At 38.4% G+C, this 23,397-nt stretch overlaps 1 protein-coding gene across 3 annotated transcripts in view; it reads right to left on the bottom strand.

Annotated features, from left to right (window-relative positions):
* Window positions 1–23,397, bottom strand: part of LOC124595676 (myosin heavy chain, non-muscle) — a 280,898-nt gene that overhangs the window by 19,143 nt on the left and 238,358 nt on the right. For all 3 annotated transcript variants that reach the window (XM_047134535.1, XM_047134534.1, XM_047134536.1), the window contains 10 exons: window positions 23,121–23,327; window positions 15,534–15,662; window positions 13,952–14,194; window positions 13,379–13,513; window positions 10,097–10,252; window positions 9,464–9,592; window positions 8,984–9,295; window positions 6,509–6,742; window positions 3,514–3,699; window positions 3,046–3,240 (listed from right to left, as the gene is read on the bottom strand). In XM_047134535.1, coding sequence (XP_046990491.1) covers window positions 3,046–3,240; window positions 3,514–3,699; window positions 6,509–6,742; window positions 8,984–9,295; window positions 9,464–9,592; window positions 10,097–10,252; window positions 13,379–13,513; window positions 13,952–14,194; window positions 15,534–15,662; window positions 23,121–23,327 — 1,926 coding nt within the window. The remainder of the gene's footprint in view (window positions 1–3,045; window positions 3,241–3,513; window positions 3,700–6,508; window positions 6,743–8,983; window positions 9,296–9,463; window positions 9,593–10,096; window positions 10,253–13,378; window positions 13,514–13,951; window positions 14,195–15,533; window positions 15,663–23,120; window positions 23,328–23,397) is intronic.

Here is a 23,397-nt window from a genome sequence, read left to right on the forward strand (position 1 = left end):
GATTGGCAATCCTGATTCATAACCAATGAAACACAAAGCTGGAATGACTATAAGAAAGTTATGGCACATTTAAGTTTTTATAACCTTACTACTGTTTTATAAGTTTAAATACAATTTTCGTTACAAGTTTTTTAAAATTATGAAAAAGTTTGCTACGATTGTGACCTCTTTTTTTCCATTATCAACTGTGACTTCTTGTTCCTTTTCTTCCACTTCCTTTCTTTCATGATATCTTTCACAATCATGCAAATGCAAAGTGATTCTCTCTTTGTAATGTCACCTTGGCTGAAAATGGTTGTTAGTGTCTTTTCACCAATTGCGTTTTTGGGGGTAGGAGGGGTCTTCCTTACTACTTTCTTTCCTAAATCAAGATTCACTATTTTTGAACAAATTTCCCAATGCATATAAAAACACACATACTAAAAATATTCAGCCTAGTTTTCATAAATTCTATTATACAGTCCCTCTTTTAGAGCCAGTAAGCTCCAAATCATCAGACAATGTTACGACATACATATGGCATCAGTTTTGAAATGCCACTGCTGTGCTTTTGTGATTATATTATAGCTTTTTTTTTTATAAAATTTCCTACAGCTTCATTTCAGATATTGAAAAGTAAGCAATAATCTATTTCTGCCTTATTAGGTATATCAGTGAAAGTAGCCTTTTCCCCTTCATCATGGCAACTTCCCTATCAAATTTATCTCTGAACTGCTGCTTCTTCTCTCTCTCTCTCTCTCTCTCTCTCTCTCTCTCTCTCTCTCTCTCTTTTTTTTTTTTTTTTTTTTTTTTACTGAAACAAATACTTTGCTTTATCATTTTTTGTGTTTATATATCAAACAGAATCAACTGAATTAGAATGAGTAAATGTTTTATTCATTTTGTATTTGCATTCATGTGCCCCACCTGCCCCCTCCCTTTCCAAGTTGTTCTACATTTATCTTTGTCTTTAACCTATTTTCCTTTGGAAATAACTACTTTTGCACTACAGTGGGTAACCTTACTTACAGGAAAGTGAAGTCTTAACAAAATCCTTTTGGTTGTCAACCTTTGTCTTGTAAAACTAAGTAAAAACTACAAACCAAAGCTTTTGCTTCAAAATACAGTTTCATCAAGTTTTGCTGCTGTATTTTACTTCATTGCCATACAAATAAAGACAGTTCCCACATTATCACTGACTACTACTACTACTACTACTACTACTACTTCCACCACCACCACCACCACCACCACCACCACCACCAATAATAATAATAATAATAATAAAATATTTTACACACTATAATTAGGAAAGGCAGTTTTAAAGCACAGATGTAATTCAAAGATGGAACTACTACTAATTAAAAGGATATTAGAATTATGGTACTAGACAAACATTTGGCTCCTATGAAATGAGCACAGGTATGGCAAAGAACAATTTGATACTTTTAAGTTAAAATTAGGAGCAGCTTGTTATTTAGTTAATAGTGCAAAAAATAGTATATATTTATTAAAGTAATACAAAACTCATTGCTGCTGGGAAAAATTGCCTAATCCTTACCTCTGCCTGTGAATTTGGGCAAAAAAAGAAGGGAAAAAATATGTTAACTGTGAAACCATGCAATACTGAACAATGTAGGAAACACACACACACACACACACACACACACACACACACACACACACACACACACACACCAAATTAACAATTTTGTGTAATTAAATTTAATTCTTTGCGTCTTATCTTTATTACCCATAAGCAAATTGCACATAGCAACTGATAGCTCACAACTTCAATAAAGTATTCAGATTCCCAAAATTATTCAGTACAAAACAAATACAAGTAAGAATATTTTCATACACCTGTGAGGCAAAATAGGAGCATCTGATAAGTCTCAGAACAGCTGGGGCAGCACTGACGCACACTAATGATAAAAACATGCAATGAATCGATAGCTTTTGGAACTGGACAGTCACTTCTTCAGGAGAAAACAAAAGAAATTAGGAAACTGAAGCAAGGATCTGCACATGCAACACCAAAGGAATGATAACACCCATCCTCTGACAATAAAGGAAAAGCAGGAAGAAAGATGGAACTATTGTAATGGCAGAATTTAGAATTCAAAACAATAATCAATGGACCATAGGCAACTGATATTTGAAAGACAGTCATAAACTGTGATTCTGCATTTTATGGTTTCTTTGAACTGTAATTCAAAAGCCAGAAGAATGGTAAGAAGTAGATGGTACATCAATAATAAATTTAAGAAAGGGCAACAGATCCTATGGGCCAAGAGGGAGAAATATGATTGAGTCCACATCTATTTCCTCTCTCTTTTCTATCAGGTTCTAACTCCTATGGGAGAAAAAAATCTCAAAAATTTAGCTTTTACTTATGTCAGTCTATTCCAGTAGTTCCTATTCCGACAATTAGTAATCTCACCTGTCCAACAAGGAATGTACAGAGACTGAAAACAAGCCTGTCTCACAATTCTTTAATCACTGTTCATGGAAGTACTATCAAAAATAATAAATATATACTATTGCTATGTGCCAGGCACACGACAGTACACTTGTAGCATTATATAACCTACTGTAATTCAAGCATGCAAACAGCAGAGTTACTCAATAGTAAGCTATAGAGCACTTAATTCATAAATTAGTTCAATATCTCCCCTGCATGCACTTCTACTGTTAAAACATACATACATAACTTACTACTTCAATACTGCTGTCTGGCTTCCCATTTTCAAGTGAAATGGGGTGACAGCTATTGCAAAACTTCAATATAAACATCCCTATAAATTCACTGCTCAATGAATTGTAGGAGACATACTGAATGATACGTACATAATCTGAACTATCTTACTATGACAAGAAGAGAAAACATGTTCTAGATGACAACACCATGATTACCTACAACCTAACGTTTGGCAACTGTCTGAATCTTACAAATATTTTATTGAATGTTTATAAGTAATGGAAGTACCCCAAAGATTTCCTCAAGTAAAGCTAAGGCAACTTTTGAACTGAGATTAAACAGAATCAAATAACAAAAAGACATACATTTTTATCAGCAGTCCCTTGGCTGTTCACTAGTTCATCGAGTTCAGCTTGCAGTTGCCTCCTGCCACGTTCCAACTCCTCAACTTTTTCACTCATGTCGTCAAGCTCCCGTGTCAGTGACAACACTTTGGTTTCCTTTTCTCGTGCTTCACGCTCTGCAGCATCACGTTCTTGAGCTATCTGCTCCGATACAGCCTAAATAAAAACAGTTTAGATGTAATCATAGAATGCAAATTTCATTTCAGATGTTCACCGTGTCTGTAGTATCTAATGATTAAAAACAACTGCATGGTTAAGAAATGACTAAAAAAATTGTTATGTTATTCTGCTTTATACACATTATTATTTCCTTTAGTTATCACTAAACAAACTTTATGACACTGTGTAGGAAAAATCTCTTGAATTTACAAAGACCTAGAGATTCACAATGTAATGCACAGCAATGATTCACAAACGAATTTTAATTACCTTTTCCTCTGCTAGCACCTTGTCAAAATTACGCTGTTTCTTCTCCAGTTCCAGCACCTTTGCACGTTGAGCTTCAAGATCAATGTTGGCATCTTCAAGTTCAGCCTGTAATTTCTTCTTTGATTTGTCCAATTTATCATTTGCTGCTTGAAGCTCCTCTACTTGTCTCTGTAATGCTTCAATATCCTAAAATTAAAGCAAGCACTCACGTCAGTATTGTCAAGGTTATTATGACATAATGTGTGAACACAAAATAGGCATTGTCTCCTCATGAAGAACGAAAAGTGTAAGACAATTAGATGGATATATAAAATGTAGTGCATCCTTATTACACACCACAATACACTTTTATAAGATGTGAGATAAATAGAGTATGCAACACAAGCTAATGATTAATATAAAGGAAAAGGTCATCAAACTTCATACAAGAGATACTTGCAGTCCTACAATGATTCAAAATTTGCAGCATGACTCATACAAGAACTAAGATGAATGGGAAAACTGAAGGGTACAGAGGTAATCTAAACTGTCTTTATTACAGTAGAAGGAAGTTAACTCAAAAGTTAAAAATCAGAAATGAAAGAGATTGAACAAACTGAGACAGTAAGGAATTTTTGCATCCTAAGTTCTGAATGTAATTAAAAAAGGCAACTGAACAATGAAAGAATATAGTAGATGAAGAGTACAGGATGATATGAATTAAAACAGGAACATAAGAACACAATAAAGGCGTAATCATAATGCATTGCGTTCCAGTTACAGACATTGTTTTTCCCCTTCCTCCATGTCCACCACAGTCCCCTAAAAATATTTTTTTACAGAAAAGAAATCTAAACTTCCTACTGTAGAGTAGAAAACGTGACTCAGTTGATACTTTCGCTTGTAGTTCATATTTTGTTGATAAATAATGGTTGGTTGATTGATTGATTGATTTGGGGGAGAGGACCAACTGGCAAGGTCATCAGTCCCATCGGCTTAGGGAAATCACGGGAAACCTAAATCAGGATGGCTGGACGCGGGTTTGAACCGACATCCACCCGAATGCAAGTCCAGTGGGCTAGCCTCTGCAACATCTTGCTCGGTGATAAATAATGGTGTGTGTGTGTGTGTGTGTGTGTGTGTGTGTGTGTGTGTGTGTGTGTGTTTGTGTGTGTTTAAGAAATAACGCTAAGTGCCCTGATGCCATTCAAATCAGTGTTTAGTGCAATGAATTAGCAGTTTCAATTTTTCCATGTAAGGGATGTGAACAAGGTATGGTTACAGATTCAGGTATAACAGATGCTGCAATTCTCAAGTGCCATCAGTCCCTGTGTAAACTAACTTAAAAGAACAATTTTCCCAGGGTTTCAAAATTGTTGTAATACTACTTTTGGTAGCCGTAAGTTGAAGTACAAAAGAAACCAGTGATTTTATGGTCTACAAGGCACACCTTAATTTTTAAGCAATATTTTCAAGAAATAACATAGATTGCAAAGCCAGACTAAAAAATCAGTGTATAAAACTGAACTGACCTTCAAAATCCCTGAAAATTGTCATGTGAACTTTCTTCTTCTTCTTCTTCTTCTTCTTCTTCTTCCTCCTCCTCCTTTCCTCATCATCATCAACATCATCATCATCCATTTTAGAAAAATTTAAAAATAATGTCTTCTCTTCCTCTAGACCATGACTGTTTTATCCACTGTCACACTTGTTTGATTGTAGGTGGTTTTAAAGCTCCCTTCAGCATGAATTCATGTTAGGTTTCATCCATCATCCACTTGTTCCATTTCTCTCTCACATACACTTTAAATCGTGTACTTATCACAGCAAGAGGGTGAAATTGTGAAGTTAAGTTCTCCCAGAGTAATGCAAGCTCTGCATTTCCCTGTCTCCATTTCTCTTCCACAGAATTTTGCAAATGACTACTGAATTGGTCTAGCACAAGAAGAGAACTCTTCTTCAGTAAAGCAACTTTCCTTCTCTCCCACACTCATTAATCAATAATTTCATACCAGCCTCGTCCATCCAACCCTTATCAAGTGAGTGATCATCATCTGGTGGTATTTCAGAAGGTTTTGGCATTGTTTTGCACTTGAAAATGATCATTGGGTCATAGTACCATCAGCACAACATGAAAGCACAACAGCGTAGTGCATTTTTTTCATGTCCACTAGTTTTTATGGATACAGTTTTAGTACCTTTCACAGCAACAGTTCTGTTATTCGGCTCATCAAGTCTCATAGGAGTTCCGTCCATATTCGCTATTTGGCTTAGTTCCACACTGATTTTCTTTCGATGTTGAGTAATAAACTGATGGAAAGATAATATGATTTTTCTCTTCACACTCTTGTGGCATTTTCTGATTATTTTGGTTCTGGTTTGCTAAATCCATAATTCTTCATAAACCGACAGCACTAACCAACACTGTCCTCAAAGTCTGTTAACTTCTACTGCAGTGCTAGCATACAGGCCTGCATTTGAATGATTTTTTTGTATTGATTCCAGTGCCACTTTGACAGTGTCCTCGAATCAATTTCAATATGTCATAGTCTAGTTTTGACCATTTTGCATTCGGTCTTCTATTTGCACATTTGATCTTCCTCATTTTTTTTCAGTTCTTCTTTACTGGCCCACCAGACACGAATGCTTTTCCTGCTGGCAGAGGGCCGAAATGCCGCTCAGCTGTTCTGTTCCTATGTTGTTCTGCATATGTTATTACTTTCAATTTATAGCCCACATCATACGAATGTCTTATTTGTTTCCATTATGAAACTAGATACTAACTAAGATATAGTATTGTTACCAATAACACAAATCACTATCAATTCAATTCACTGGTACCACAGACTGGATTGAGGCATCATAAGCTACATTTAGGGGGCTGTGGTGGACATGGAGGAAGGGGAAGAACAATGTCAGTAACTGGAACACAATGCATTGCGATTAGTGTCGATTTACATTTATCATACAAATAATTCTATGCTGTAGGGTGTTTGAAACAGCTAAGCATTTTTACCTTTGCCATCTTCTTTTTTGCTTCCTCAAGTTGCTGTATCTGCTCAAAGTCTTCCTCCTGCCTCTTCTTGGCTTCCTGCAGTTGGCTGGCAGCAGCCGTCAGCTGCTTGTCGAGCGCCCTCCGCGCCTCCTCCTCCTCCTCCACCTGCTCCTGCAGAGCCTCCCGCTCGCTCTCCAGCTGTCGCAGCCTCGAGCTGATAGCCAGCTTCTGTCGTGTCTCTTCTTCCAGTTGGCCCTGAAACATTTTTCTCTTTTAATGAAGCCTGCACGACCACATAACTATTAAAACATTAACTGAGTGACTAGTAAAACATTTACCTATTTACTTTTAGGCATGTGTTACAGTTAGAGCTTTCTCTTTTGTCTCTACCTTCTTTACCTTCCTCCACTTACTCTTCAGTTGGTCCTCAACTTTCATAATATCGATACAGACTTCGAACGTGGTCAGGTGATTGGGTGTCACTTGTGTCATACGTCTGTACGCGACATTTCCACACTCCTAAACATCCCTAGGTCCACTGTTTCCTATGTCATAGTGAAGTGGAAACGTAAACGGACACGTACAGCACAAAAGCGTACAGGCTTAATGTGAATTACCTACACTTCCCTCCCTGTGAGAAATATGTCACTTGCAAACATCGCAGGAGTATAATACTATAATGAAATGAAGACCAAGTTTTGTCTGCAAGAATATAGTCCTACTTTGAAGTTGACACAGAGTTAAGTTCTCCTGATTTGACCACCGGATAATCATATTTGTGAAGTGTGGTTTCTTAATTTTGTGACACACATTTATAATAAATACAGTTTGCATACAGGAGGAATGTCAAAAATTTGCGTTATGGTTACAACAGTTTTTCCTCTAATAAATAATAGTGTAACACTAAAATTATATATAATGCAATTGGATAGGTTTAAAAAATTCTACTCACCAAACAGCAGCAGCAGCCGGGGAAAAAAAAAAACCACATGCACGCACGCACACAACCTTTTGGAGCTAGTGGCACCTTCTGCTGGTGGAAGAGTTGAAGGGGAAGGAAGAGGGGTGGAGGAGAAGGACAAGAGGTTTAGGAAAAGGGGGTACAGTTCGGAAAAGTCACCCAGAACCCCGGGTAAGGGGAGAATACCCAGTTGGGATGACAAGGAAAGAATTTCCTTCTTTCGTCTCTACCAGTCCTTCTCATCCCATTCGGTAAGTCTCCCATGACCAGGGGTTCTGGGTGATTTTTCCCAACTATATCCCTTTTACTTCACCCCTCTTGCTTCCCCTTCAACTCTTCTGTCAGAAGAAGGAGCCAGTGGCTCCAGAAGCTTGCACAAGTTAAACCTTTTTGTGTTGCTGCTGCTTGGTGAGTAGATTTTTTTAAGTATCCAATTACATTATACTGTCAAAACTTCACTAAAATTATAGTGTGGGATATGTAACAAGTATCCATTTCAAATCATCAGTTTGTCCTGCACCAGGCCATCCACTTCACAACAGCACTTCAGTATCAGTGCTTCGTATAGCTCTCTTTTCAGTCAGCCAATACTCACCTCCAGTAACTTGGTCCCTTTTAATTTATAATATGAAGTTTTCATTCCCATGTATTGAGATGTCTGGACATACAGTCTATGGTGACGGATGGGAAGCGTAAAGTTTTATTTGGTTCTTGTATAGTATGTGAGCAAAATGGTTTCCCTGAAGTAATTCCTGTCTGGTTTACAAAGAGACGATAATCTCATCAATATATACAGATGGAAGAGTTCACATTTTAAATTTTCTATATAATGGGCAACATGGTTCTTTATAATTACAGTGCACATATTCTGAATAATTTTTTTTGTCTTTAATACCCACACTATGTTAGCCTCCCCTCCCCCCCCCCAAAAAAAAACAACAACAAAAAACAAAAAGCACCCATACATAATAACACATTGATACTCAAGTGTGTGGTTGCCAGATCAATTTTTGATCCAAATTCAATTCTAAAAATCTGATTTTGTCAGTTTCTACTATGTGCTAGTTGTCGTGAACAATCTTGATCATTTCACATTTTGACTGTTTGGCCTTGACCTTCATCACGTAAGTCTTAAATATGTTTAGATTCAACAGATTTAGCTAAGATCATGTTCCTAAAGTACTAATGATACTGATCAATGATTCAGGAATTTTTTCTGCATCCTGATTTTCAGCTGAAACAGAAGCATCTCCTGAGAACAGAAACGATTGAAAACTTATATTTTATCATAAATCACTCACACCGAACAGAAATAGAACTTTACCTTGTGTGGAGCCTTGTGGGACTATCGTAATCAGTCACATAGTTCAGGAGGAAGCATTTATAAAGCAGTGTACATCTAATGGTTGACAATATTTTGATAAAAATGTCTTCTCTTTTCCTATACTCTATAAAATTAAGGAACACTACCAACTCCACACTGAAACAGTTCCCAGGTTCGGCAACTAATGACTGTCTCTGCAGAGCCCATTTACCTGAACATCAGCGAGCTGTGACTCTACAGTGGCAGCACTCTTGGCTGCTGCAGAGGCACGGAGTTCAGCTTGCTCCAACTGCTGCTGCGCAGCCTCGGCCTCTTGTGCCAGGCGCGTAGCCCTCTCGGCGAGTTCTGCCCGGGTTCTCTCAGCCTCTGCCGCTTTTGCCTGCAACTCTGCCAAGGCGGCTTCTGCCTGCTTCCTTCGGCGTTCGCATTCTTGCCTGCTGGCCCCGGCAGTTCGCAGTTCTTGGGTAAGGTCTGCGTTCTCAGCCTCTAGCTGCTGTTTTGCTTTTTCTAGGCTCGCCTTTGTCTGAAATTAGTTACATTATTTTAAGAATTTGAAGTTCTGAGCAACAGATGATAAATTTTTTTCTGAAATCATTTTTAAGTATTATTAGCCAACAGCAAAAATCTCATATTCAGACATCATCATCATCATCATCATCATCATCGTCATCATCATCAACAACAAGTTTACCTTCTTGACAGATTCCATCTGTTCATTGATAGCTGCTATCTCTTGGCTATATTTGTGTCTCATTTCTTGCACTGTGACTTCATGGAGAGAGGCTTCCTCCTCCAAAGTTTTCTTCAAGGTTGCCAATTCCTGTGAAAATATTTTGCTGTTTCAACTTTTTTGTTCCCTCATAAAAAAGTTACAAAATTCAGCATTATTAAGCACAAAATATTTGTTATCAGGTACTATTCACACTAGATTACCTCAAATTCTACTTTTGCACACGATGTATGTTGTAAGATTAAATAGACTTCTGGAAACAACTTCTCAACTATAGTCAACAAAAACTTTAGTTATAAAACTCAAAAATTTGTTGTGTTCCACATCATCAAATATGGGAATCATGCACAATTTCAACAACCATTTAGTTACCCAGAAGAAGTGTGAAAACATACCATCATTGATAGTCAACACTTACAAAATTATCTGGTATATGAAAGTTTGTATTACATACACAAAAGGAAGTAACTTTTTTCTCCTTGAAGCAAGTTAGGAAAAATGCTACAACAGAGATCCTCTGCCTATCAAACATGAAAATGGGATTAATAACACTAATGTAAATTAGCCCAACCACTCTGAAGCGTAACGTATCACCTGTTCTCTCTTGGTACGCAACTCTTGTTGGGCAGCTGTTGTGTCTAGAGAGTCGAGCAGCTCATTCTTGAGTGCCTCTAGTTCCTCATTAAGATCCCTCTTTTGTTTTTCTGCCTTGCTGCGTGCAGCTTTCTCAGCTTCCAGGTCTTCTTGAAGCTACAAGAAAAATTTATTAATTTTTCTGCCATGGCAAGAAAAGTGAACATGAAGTAGCAATGATTGTAAAACACACTCCCCCCCCCCCCCCATTAAAATACAAATATTTGTCACCAGTGTCAGTAGTATCACAGCAACAGTGCTTACTAAAATTAATAAATCCATCAAAACAACTAGGAGAGTGTTTATGCTGGAAAAAGCAGATAAACTAGTGTTAACATTTTACTTAGACAATGAATGGGCATCACTTAGTTGTGGTCGAATTAAGTCAGGTGATGCTGAGGGAATTAGACTAGGAATGAGACGCATAAAGTAGTAAAGGAGTTTTGCTATTTGGGGAGCAAAATAACCGATGATGGTCGAAGTAGAGAGGATATAAAATGTAGACTGGCAATGGCAAGGAAAGCATTTCTGAAGAAGAGAAATTTGTTAACATCGAGTATTGATTTAAGTGTCAGGAAGTCGTTTCTGGAAGTATTTGTATGGAGTGTAGCCATGTATGTAAGTGAAACGTGGACGATAAATAGCTTAGACAAGAAGAGAATAGAAGCTTTCGAAATGTGGTGCTACAGAAGAATGCTGAAGGTTAGATCACATAACTAATGAGGAGGTACTGAATAGGATTGGGGAGAAGAGGAGTTTGTGGCACACGTTGTCTAGAAGAAGGGATCGATTGGTAGAGCATATTCTGAGGCATAAAGGGATCACCAATTTAGTACTGGAGCGCAGTGTGGAAGGTAAAAATCATAGAGGGAGACCAAGAGATGAATACACTAAGCAGATTCAGAAGGATGTAGGCTGCAGTAGGTACTGGGAGATGAAGAAGCTTGCACAGGATAGAGTAGCATGGAGAGCTGCATCAAACCAGTCTCAGGACTGAAGACCACAATAACAATAACAACAACAACAACAACAACAGATGTAGCGGAATTATGAGTTAAGTTTATACCAATTGTAAATTGTACTGCAGAAGTATGTCCTGATTAAACAGGAAAGGTTGGAAAAGACCTGCTGGGGTTTAACTACAAACTGCAAAAAAATGCTGAGCAAGCAGATATCGTTGCACTTTCGGGTCGAACAACAGTGCAGAAATGGCGACAAGCAAAAGTTAGATCTTTGTGGATCTGTACAAAGATCGATGTGTGACACATACAACGGCTTCCACAGTTATACTTTAGCGTAAGATCTTGCCGAGAAGGTGAGAAAATTCTGGATATTATATATAATCACTAAGCAGGTCAAAGATTTCTACCCTGTCACTCGCTGACCAGCCTGGTGTGACAATGAAAGACAGCAAAAGGAAAGTCACAGTTTTAAATTTCGCATTTAAGAAATCACTTGTGCAGAAGATTGTGCAGATACACCATCAAATTAGTTGAAAACAATTAACTTGCTGGGCCTGAATGGAATCCCAGTTCGGTTTTATAGAGAGTTTTACAGTGGCCCCTTATTTTGCTTGCATTTATAATGCATATCTCAATCAGCAATAAGTCCCAAGTACCTAGATAAGATGCAGGTCTTGGGGCAAAAGAATGGAGCCAGAAAATGACAGATCAATATCCGTAACATCTATTGGCTGCAGAATTCTCTAGCATATTCTCAATTTGAATATGAAAAATTTCTTTAAAACTGAAGAGCTTTTGTACACAAATCAGCATTCATTTAGGAAACAATGCTCATATGAAATCCAGCTGTCCCTTTTCTCACATGATATCTGTGACTCAGGGATGAAGGTTAACAGACAGATTCCATATTTTTAGATTTCCAGAGTGTTTGACACAGTGCCCTATCGAAAACTGGATGAAGGTTCAAGAATACGAGAGAGGTTCCCAGACTTGAGAGTGGCTTCAAGAATTCTCAGATAATAGAACCCAGTATGATGTCCTCGGTGGTGAGTGCTCATCAGAGACAAGGGTATCGTCAGGACTGCCACAGGAAAAGTAATAGGACAGCTCTTGTTCTCTATATACAAATGATGTGATGGACAGGATAAGCATTAATCTGCAACTGTTTGCTGATGACTCTGTAGTGTAGGGGAAGTATTGCTGTTAGTTGAATGGGGATCACTGCTATCATCAGCAGTGATGAGCGAAAATGAATGCTTTACTGGGATTTTCACTTATCACTGCTGATTCCACTAAATATCCTGCTGCAGCTGATAATAGTGATCCCCTTTCAATTTACATATAATATTTCACAGCTGTAAGATCTGCGTGGTGTGTTCTTTCGAAGGAACAGATGCCACGCATTTCAATATTGCTGTCAAGTGACTGTAGGAGAATACAACACATCTTAAACAGAACTTCTATTTGGCATGATGAATGGCAGTTAGCTCTATAAGTAAAAAAATGTAACCTGATGTCAATCATAGAAAAAACAACACTCTACTGTTCAAATACAGTATTAGTGGCTTGCTGCTTGACATTCATGCCAATTAAATATTCAGGTGATATGAAATGGAATAAGGACATAAAGACAGTAACAGGGACCCATTCTTCAGTAATGCTTGAGTGTTTGGGATCCCCACCAGGTCAGACCAAAAAAAGACAGCGAAGTAGTACAGAGATGTGATGCTAGATTTGTTGCCAGTAGGTATGATCAACTAGCTAGTGTTACTGACACGTTTCATGAACTCAAACGGGAATACCTGGAGGTAATAATGATGATCTTCTTGTCAAATTTAGAGAACAGACATTTACAACTGACTGCAGAACAACTCTATTGCTGCTGACATACATTTCACATGAGGAGCATGAAGACAATAGAAATAAGGGCACCTACAAAGGTTTATAGAAAGTCACTTTCCCCCCCCTCTCCATTCACAAGTATAACAGGAAACGAAAAGCACAATAGTGATATATGTACCCTCTGTACTTGTGGAGTAAGTATGTATGTAAATGCAGGTCACCATAAAATCTTAATATTACAAGGACAGAAACTGATATATCTTAAATTTAATACAGTACTAGTTACAGAGTTGTTCCTCACACCTACCTTCCTCCAATAAAACTATTTCAGAAACTGAGTCTGTGTTGCTAGTATTAAGTTTCACAGAAAATACTACATATGAACAGAACTAAAATACTGAAAGACATAATCAAAATCCATGTCAAAACCTCCATTTACCTCTGCTAATTGTGATTCAAGCTCGCGCAATGCCTTCTGAGATTGCGCTTTGCTTGCTGCCTCTTCATCTATCTTCATAAGTGCCTGTGTTAATTCTTCCTCTCGTTTTCCAAGCTGAAGCTGCATCTCCTCAAGCTAAAAGAATACCAAACTGACATAAATAACACACTTTTCTCTAACATTTATTAATTACTACAAGGTGATGCAAGAAACTGCTGTCAAGACATTAGAGAACTAGTGTAACCAATACTAAACATGATTACATAACTGGTTCTTCACTTTGAAATATGCCTCAGGTATATTAAACAAGCCAGTTAAGATATCAAAATGAGTGATGACTTTACTATCTCAGTACTTTGCTGTCATCAAAGGAATGCTGTGTATATAGAAAGCTCATGCGTATTATAGAGAAACGTCCATTGAATAAAAGCAGGTGAAAATAAATACTGTAAATCAATTTCAAGATTCAAGTAATAGAAACATTCCATTTTTGTAACCAGTGAATGAAATCTAACTAGTTTACTACATATATATATTATTACTAAATAAACATAGGTGGTATGTATCACCCACCTGTATCCGCTTCTCACTGAGCTGCTCGCGAAGATCACTGACTTCGGTTTCAACTTTCCGCTTGCTACGGTCCATCTCTTGACGCTGTTGGTGGTCTTTTAGCAGGCGCTCCTCAAGTTCGGCAATGGTTGCTTCATGTTTCGCCTTTAGCTTGCTGAGATGCTTTGCTTTCTCTTCTTCTTCTGCCAAGGTTTGAGATAGATCTGCTGCTCGTTCTTCTAGAACCTTTTTTTCTTTCAACAGCTGTAATCACGTAAGCAATTTACCCTCACCTTACGAAAATAATAAATATAATTTCTTCTATGAAGGTCACTCAGTACACGGGTTCATATCATTCTAAAAAGAATATACAGCCCAATTAAAATTACTTGATAGTTAGCCATCACTTGCCACTATAATGCTGCCACATCAGCTGCAGGCTACCACTTGGTTGTAGATGACACACAAACATGTGGCCCACTTAACAAATGAGGTTAATGTGTAATCCAGAGCAATGTTGGAAGTGGCCACTGCAACGTATTTCAGGAACACAAGATGTTCTGCCAAAAGCTGATTTTAAAAGTCCAATGACTAAACTGTGGCAGACAAAGCTGTTTTGTAGACCCGAATCTAAATGCATGGCCTAAGCTAAGCACAATCTCACATTGCGCAATGTATCCGAAAAAACAACCTTTGGCAGAATTAAAATCACAATTGCTCTGTTCACGATGATTAAGCTAACCTCTACAAGCAAACTTAAGACAGAAAAAGTTTAGTTTCAGTGCTAAAGCGCACTAATTTCTTTTTATCATTGGTTACCTTAAACTGTCCTCACACGGGCTACAAGGGCTGCTGTGTTACCAGCTGATGGGCAGTCCTCATTGGCACTTAGCTGCAGATTATAGGCAACACAGGCAGATTCCAAATGAAAAAGTAATGACAGGAAGAAAAATAAGTGCAAATAAATGAGTCAATACAATGATGAGAATGACGTGGCAAAGAATTAAAAACAAAAGGAATTACATTTAAACTGACTAACTGAATAAAAATAATAATCCAACTCTCTTGATCAGATAGAAAAGAAAAAAAAATGTTTTTTGACAAGATTTGAACCTATAACCTTCTACACGTCAGGTTAATACAATAAGCACTGCAGTATGCCACAACCCTGTGTTAATGACTGTGGTGGCCCAGTCACAATGATGAATGGCAGCCATCAACAATTCAGCTTCACATGATGATGTGTGAAGCTGACATCATTGTGATTGTGTGTGTGTGTGTGTGTGTGTGTGTGTGTGTGTGTGTGTGTGTGTGTGTGTGTGTGTGTTTTGAAATAAGAAATTAAAGTGACAGACCCATGTCTCGGGATCGAAACACACGAAGAAAGATTGCGAGACACGGAACTGGAAGTGAATTGACCAATTGCGACAGTCTGGCAATGGTGAATGGTTCTGTTGTGATACTGAGTGCTCTGATTGGAGGAAACCTGCTCCAATATGTGAAGTGTCAACTTTCAAGTAATTTTAATCTAACTGTAAGATTGGCATCACATTAGTGACAAAGTGCACTTACTGTGAAGAAGTATTCATGGTTAATTTATTACCTTCTGATTAGTATCATCTGACAATGCCAGATCTTCTTCTAATTTCTTTATTTTGGCATCACATGTAACTTTCTCAAGCTGTAATTTCTGTCTAGCAGCTTCTTCTTCTTCCAGTTGTTCTTCTAAGTCCTAAAAAGAAGAAGAAGAAAAAAAAAAGAGATCATAGGATTTAAACTGTAACAATCAAAATGTAATGCTTGGAAACGAAAATTAAATTCATAAAATTGTCAAAAAATCATGAAGAGCTAGAAAAGCTGGCAGTATTTTCCTTTAAAAGAGCGCAACTCCTATTACAGTCAATGCAAATACTTAAAAACAAAAAAAGGTTCTTCTGCCAGGAGAAACTGAGGAACTGGCCAAGGACAGCTGGTCGCTTGGGTCCTAAGTTGCCAGATGATATTTTAGACAAATGGCAAGCTCGGATGGGAGAATGAAACTGCTTTTGCCCTTTTCAGAGAAATCATCCCAGTGTTTACCTTAACAGTTTAAAGAAACCACGGGAAACCTAAATCTAGATGACCAGATGGGGGATTTGAACTGCTGAACTTCTGAACATGAATTCAGTGTCTTACCACTGCACCACCTAGATTAAGAGGGCCCACTTGGCATGACCACACAACTGTCACTAAGGCTCAAAATAGGGCTTAAGGCACCTTTTTTTCCAATTTTTGAAAGTTAGTGTACGAACTGCATACAAATGTCATTGTAAAAACCGTTTCATTTTTTCGAAAGACAATTTAGAGAGCATAAGCAACTACTGAACTAGTTATAAAATTCCTGCAAATGTCAGCATACAATATTCAGGGAAATTACAGGAATGCTTATCTGAAGCAAAAAACTTCATATGGACATATGCCCTACTCTGGATACTTTCACAGATACAACACATTTAATGTGTGTATGTTTTAGGCCAAAACGGCCTTGCTGTGCTGGTACTGTGCACGGCTGAAAGCAAGGGGAAACTACGGCCGTAATTTTTCCCAAGGACATGCAGCTTTACTGTATGATTAAATGATGATGGCGTCCTCTTGGGTAAAATATTCCGGAGGTAAAATAGTCCCCCATTCGGATCTCCGGGCGGGGACTACTCAGGAGGACGTCGTTATTAGGAGAAAGAAAACTGGCGTTCTACGGATCAGAGCGTGGAATGTCAGACCCCTTAATCGGACAGGTAGGTTAGAAAATTTAATAAGGGAAATGGATAGGTTAGAGTTAGATATAGTGGGAATTAGTGAAGTTCGGTGGCAGGAGGAACAAGACTTTTGGTCAGGTGATTACAGGGTTATAAATACAAAATCAAATAGAGATAATGCAGGAGTAGGTTTAATAATGAATAAAAAAATAAGAGTGCGGGTAAGCTACTACAAACAGCATAGTGAATGCATTATTGTGGCCAAGATAGACACAAAGCCCATGCCTACTACAGTAGTACAAGTTTATATGCCAACTAGCTCTGCAGATGACGAAGAAATAGATGAAATGTATGACGAGATAAAAGAAATTATTCAGGTAGTGAAGGGAGACGAAAATTTAATAGTCATGGGTGACTGGAATTCGTCAGCAGGAAACGGGAGAGAAGGAAACATAGTAGGTGAATATGGATTGGGGGGAAGAAATGAAAGAGGAAGCCGCCTTGTAGAATTCTGCACAGAGCATAACTTAATCATAGCTAACACTTGGTTCAAGAATCATAAAAGAAGGTTGTATACCTGGAAGAATCCTGGAGATACTAAAAGGTATCAGATTATATAATGGTAAGACAGAGATTTAGGAACCAGGTTTTAAATTGTAAGACATTTCCAGAGGCAGATATGGATTCTGACCACAATCTCTTGGTTATGAACTGCAGACTGAAACTGAAGAAACTGCAAAAAGGTGGGAATTTAAGGAGATGGGACCTCGATAAACTGAAAGAACGAGAGGTTGTAGAGAGTTTCAGGGAGAGCATAAGGGAACAACTGACAGGAATGGGGGAAAGAAATACAGTAGAAGAAGAATGGGTAGCTCTGAGGGATGAAGTGGTGAAAGCAGCAGACGATCAAGTAGGTAAAAAGACGAGGGCTAATAGAAATCCTTGGGTAACAGAAGAAATATTGAATTTAATTGATGAAAGGAGAAAATATAAAAATGCAGTAAATAAAGCAGACAAAAAAGAATATAAACATCTCAAAAACGAGATCAACAGGAAGCGCAAAATGGCTAAGCAGGGATGGCTAGAGGACAAATGTAAGGATGTAGAGGCTTGTCTCACTAGGGGTAAGATAGATACTGCCTACAGGAATATTAAAGAGACCTTTGGAGAAAAGAGAACCACTTGTATGAATATCAAGAGCTCAGATGGAAACCCAGTTCTAAGCAAAGTAGGGAAGGCAGAAAGGTGGAAGGAGTATATAGAGGGTTTATACAAGGGCGATGTACTTGAGGACAATATTATGGAAATGGAAGAGGATGTAGATGAAGATGAAATGGGAGATACGATACTGCGTGAAGAGTTTGACAGAGCACTGAAAGACCTGAGTCGAAACAAAGCCCCGGGAGTAGACAACATTCCATTAGAACTACTGACGGCCTTGGGAGAGCCAGTCCTGACAAAACTCTACCATCTGGTGAGCAAGATGTATGAGACAGGTGAAATACCCTCAGACTTCAAGAAGAATATAATAATTCCAATCCCAAAGAAAGCAGGTGTTGACAGATGTGAATATTACCGAACTATCAGTTTAATAAGTCACACCTGCAAAATACTAACGCGAATTCTTTAGAGATGAATGGAAAAACTGGTAGAAGCGGACCTCGGGGAAGATCAGTTTGGATTCCGTAGAAATGTTGGAACACGTGAGGCAATACTAACCTTACGACTTACCTTAGAAGAAAGATTAAGAAAAGGCAAACCTATGTTTCTAGCATTTGTAGACTTAGAGAAAGCTGTTGACAATGTTGACTGGAATACTCTCTTTCACATTCTAAAGGTGGCAGGGGTAAAATACAGGGGGCGAAAGGCTATTTACAATTTGTACGGAAACCAGATGGCAGTTATAGGAGTCGAGGGGCATGAAAGGGAAGCAGTGGTTGGGAAAGAAGTGAGACAGGGTTGTAGCCTCTCCCCGATGTTATTCAATCTGTATATTGAGCAAGCAGTAAAGGAAACAAAAGAAAAATTCGGAGTAGGTATTAAAATTCATGGAGAAGAAGTAAAAACTTTGAGGTTCGCCGATGACATTGTAATTCTGTCAGAGACAGCAAAGGACTTGGAAGAGCAGTTGAACGGAATGGACAGTGTCTTGAAAGGAGGATATAAGATGAACATCAACAAAAGCAAAACAAGGATAATGGAATGTAGTCAAATTAAATCGGGTGATGCTGAGGGAATTAGATTAGGAAATGAGACACTTAAAGTAGTAAAGGAGTTTTGCTATGTAGCAAGTAAAATAACTGATGATGGTCGAAGTAGAGAGGATATAAAATGTAGACTGGCAATGGCAAGGAAAGCGTTTCTGAAGAGGAGAAATTTGTTAACATCGAGTATAGATTTAAGTGTCAGGAAGTCGTTTCTGAAAGTATTTGTATGGAGTGTAGCCATGTATGGAAGTGAAACATGGACGATAACTAGTATGGACAAGAAGAGAATAGAAGCTTTCGAAATGTGGTGCTACAGAAGAATGCTGAAGATAAGGTGGGTAGATCACATAACTAATGAGGAGGTATTGAATAGGATTGGGGAGAAGAGAAGTTTGTGGCACAACTTGACTAGAAGAAGGGATCGGTTGGTAGGACATGTTTTGAGGCATCAAGGGATCACAAATTTAGCATTGGAGGGCAGTGTGGAGGGTAAGAATCGTAGAGGGAGACCAAGAGATGAATACACTAAGCACATTCAGAAGGATGCAGGTTGCAGTAGGTACTGGGAGATGAAGAGGCTTGCACAGGATAGAGTGGCATGGAGAGCTGCATCAAACCAGTCTCAGGACTGAAGACCACAATAACAACAACAACAACATGTTTTAGGGCTAGTGGCTAGCATGTATGTGTCTTACCCAAACAATCTCTCTGGCATTTTATTTTAGACCAACTTCATTAGTTAAGAATATGCAGATATGGTGTATATTTATGGCTTTTGTGTTTGTAGTGCTCCAGCTGCTCTCTAAGACATATTGTTGGCTAAGAGATATTGTTGGCACTTCCCGACGCATCAAAAGTGAATGTGTTAAAAACATGTGTTTTTCAGTTGATACTCTGTGAAACACAAGTTATCATGCTTGCTAACTGTCACACATGTTTAAACTTGACAATGTGTTGAATAATGCAGAAAATAAATAAAATGAGTATTAGTAGTGTTCTATATCAGAAATTATTTGGATTAGATCATATATCCCCGTATCATAACGTTTTGCTTCCAATGAGTGTTCCTGTCATATTCCAGAATGTTTGCCAATGAAAGGGTGATTGTATCTTAATAACAATTCCCAGAGTGCCGAGCAGGTTGTTTTACGGCAGGAAATGAGAAGCAGGTGATTGTTCAAGGAGGTGTAAAAAGTATAAGAAGATGATAAGGTGACGGACAGAAGATAGAATGTGGCAATGAACTGGACTGGACTGTGTGCACTGGACACTAGAACTAGAATAGTGAAAATCTATGATAAGGGTTTTGATGTCGAGCACCAAGTGGCAAGATATTGAGATGGTCACTGCTGGCTGCTGTTCATTCCACTGTGAAGTACAGATAGTGAACTGTGCTTGAGACTATGCTTCTGGAATTTGCTTGAGGTATTACAAACTTTAAAATCTTCAGCTAAAAAGGATCAAGAGAATTATCTTTGGTCTCCATTGCCTGCATTATGGCACATGAAAAATATGAAACAGAACTTTAAGTGATATGTACAAGTAAGTAGAGCTGTAAAACTTGTAAGTGATTTGCTAAGCTAGCTTCTAGTCCACACTTTAAAACTGGACCACTGTGACAAGAAGACTGTCACCTACACATAATGTAAACTAATGGTTAACTTTTCAACAACAACAACATTATTACACAATAGTTGATAGCCAGTGCTCTGATAATGCACTCAACTTCAATTTATCCTGACAACTTTAGCGGGTAAGTACGATGCTTCTTTATCAGTTTCTAGTTTAAAAAATCTACTTCATGTTTTGCAGAGTAAATTCTTGTGTGTTTGTGTAAATTCTTATGTGTTTGTGCATCAACGCAATTTTCCAGTTGTCAAGGTTTGAAATTTGTGTGCACGACCAATGTATTGACACAAACTGCAAGCTACACATGGCAGAATTTGATTTGACTTCAATTTTAAACATGATAGGAAATCTAACACTTAGTGCTGTAGCAACAGCACACTGCTGTAGTTGGTTACGGTTCAATTACAAGTGAAATGCCTTGACCTACTAAACTATTGAGAAAGTGTTCAGATAGTTATTTACAGGGAGACTTCCAGTTTTAACTTTGGATCCAAACTACAGTGCACATTTATTTTCACTTTACAAAGCAATACCAGCAAAACAATAAGCTGTAAAAAATCTTTGGATCTGTTATGTACCAAATCCTGAATCTCTTAATTTGTAGCACAACACTGTCCAATCCATACTTGTTTCTGTATATTAGAAAAAGTTAATTAAACAAATAAGATGGCAATTCAAGTTTAAGCAACACATCTGTGATACTTTAATGTTTAGCTTGTAATAATAACAAAGAACAGTGCATAATTATGATATCTGAAAACAACAGACAAAATCTAGTTATAGGAAATAAAGTAAGCAAATGGCTTGGCCTAAATCAAACTATATTAAATCCAGGATGGAACAACAACAATATGGAAGGGTCAGATTGTTGCTTACCAAACAGAGGCAGCCTAAGACAGACAGGCACAATGAGGAAGAAAACTAGAAATACAATTACAGAAAAAAAAAATTCCCAACACCAAGAAATAATTAATCTACAGTAATGAAATTTCGGGAATACATCTGCCTAAGATTTAACTTTGCAAGACCACAATTAAAGTAAGTATGACAAAAGCCACTACAAACATGACATGCCGGTATATTAACAACCGGTTTAACTGCCAGAATGTTGAATGCAAGCGTAAAAATGTGCAAGTACTGTATTGTGCAGGTGCTGAATATCAGTGTGTGTGACGAGTTCCACACCTGTTGCACTTGGGTGGTTAATGCTGGCTGTTGATGACACTAGAGTTTCCTCCCTATGACATCCCATACATGCTCAATACGAGACAGGTCTGGTGATCGAGCAGGTCGAGGCAACATATCGACACACTGTGGACTGTGTTGTGTTACAGCAGCGGTATGTGGGTGTGCATTGTCTTGTTGGAAAACACGCCCTGGAATGCTGTCCATAAACGGCCTCCTAACACTTGGTCATCTGTGCCACAAGGCAGAACTGCCTTTTGTCAGAAAACACAACAAACCTCTACAGGCTCTCCTCCAATGAGCTCTCACTTGACAACACTAAAGTCACAAATAGCAGTGGTTTGGGATCAGCAAAATGCACACTACAGGGTGTCTGGCTCAGAGCTGTCCTTCAAGGTACTGATTTGTAACATTTTGTCGTGTCACCACAGTGCGAACTGTTGCTCGAATTGCTGCTGCAGACATATTACATTGCACCACATCCGTGCACTGAACACAACAGTCTTTCCTATCGATGGTGCCACATGGCCATCCACGCCCCAGTCTTCTTGGGACCATACCTTCATGTGGCAACCACTGTACAGTGACTACATTCCTGCCCTGATCTCATTCAAACTCAGTGAGTAGTTGCTAACTGTGACTTTGTTGTCTTTTAGGCATTTCTGACTAACATCGACTCACTATGTTGAATCTCAAAGGTAATTAACACTCAATCATGACAAGCATGTATTTAAAGCAAAGCTGATGCGCATCATAATAGTGGCATTATTAGTGCCTGTGTTACCCCATTGGCACAAAATCTGAATAGACATCATTCTTCAGATGTAGAAACACGACTACCAACTTTCGCTTATCTCTCCTCTCCCCCCCTCCCCTCCCCCCCCCTCCTCCTTCAATGTTTTTCAGCTTCAGACAGAGTCCTGCTTCATAACTTCAGAAGTTGAAAACACACACACACACACACACACACACACACACACACACACACACCACTGTCTCTGGGCACTAATGCCCAATTGTGGAGACTGTGGCCCCTTTGACCAAACGCATTATTATTTCTAGCATTCATTTTCATTGTGCCTGTCTATGACTCAATATATCCCCACCATATTACTGTTATTCCTAATGGTTAGGTCTTACGACATAAAAAAACACCCAACAACAACAACAACAACAACAAAGGGATTAGTACTATAAAAAGGAATTACATCTTGTACTGCACGCAAATGTCTAATAAAAATTACTATTCAGAGCCCATATAAGTTGTTAAATTTAACATAAGCAGACTACGGCAAACTTACTTCCGCAAGGGGGAAGAGAGGAGGGATGGGGGTGGTGGAGAGGGAGAGGGGGGGGGGGGGGGAAGAGAGAGAGAGAGAGAGAGAGAGAGAGAGAGAGAGAGAGAGAGAGAGAGAGAGAGAGAGAGAGACCAACCTGTATATTGAGCTGTAGTTTCTTCTTTTCATTGTTTAACTGGGTCACCCTCTCCTCTTCCTCCTCCATGCGTGCCTCCATATCTTGCAAGAGTTCCTCCAGTTCTTGCTTCCGTGCCAACAGCCTTGCACGCATTTCCTCAGCCTCAGCACAGAGCTCTGTCTCTGCTTGCAGCTGTTCAGACAGAGCTATCTTCTCTTCCACAGCCTACATTCAAAAAGAATCATACAACAATATTTTCTTATTGTAATTTATTTCATTCACTCAGCTAATTCTA

Source organism: Schistocerca americana, chromosome 2 (assembly GCF_021461395.2).
Source record: "Schistocerca americana isolate TAMUIC-IGC-003095 chromosome 2, iqSchAmer2.1, whole genome shotgun sequence".
In the NCBI taxonomy this organism is placed as follows: Eukaryota; Metazoa; Arthropoda; class Insecta; order Orthoptera; family Acrididae; genus Schistocerca; species Schistocerca americana.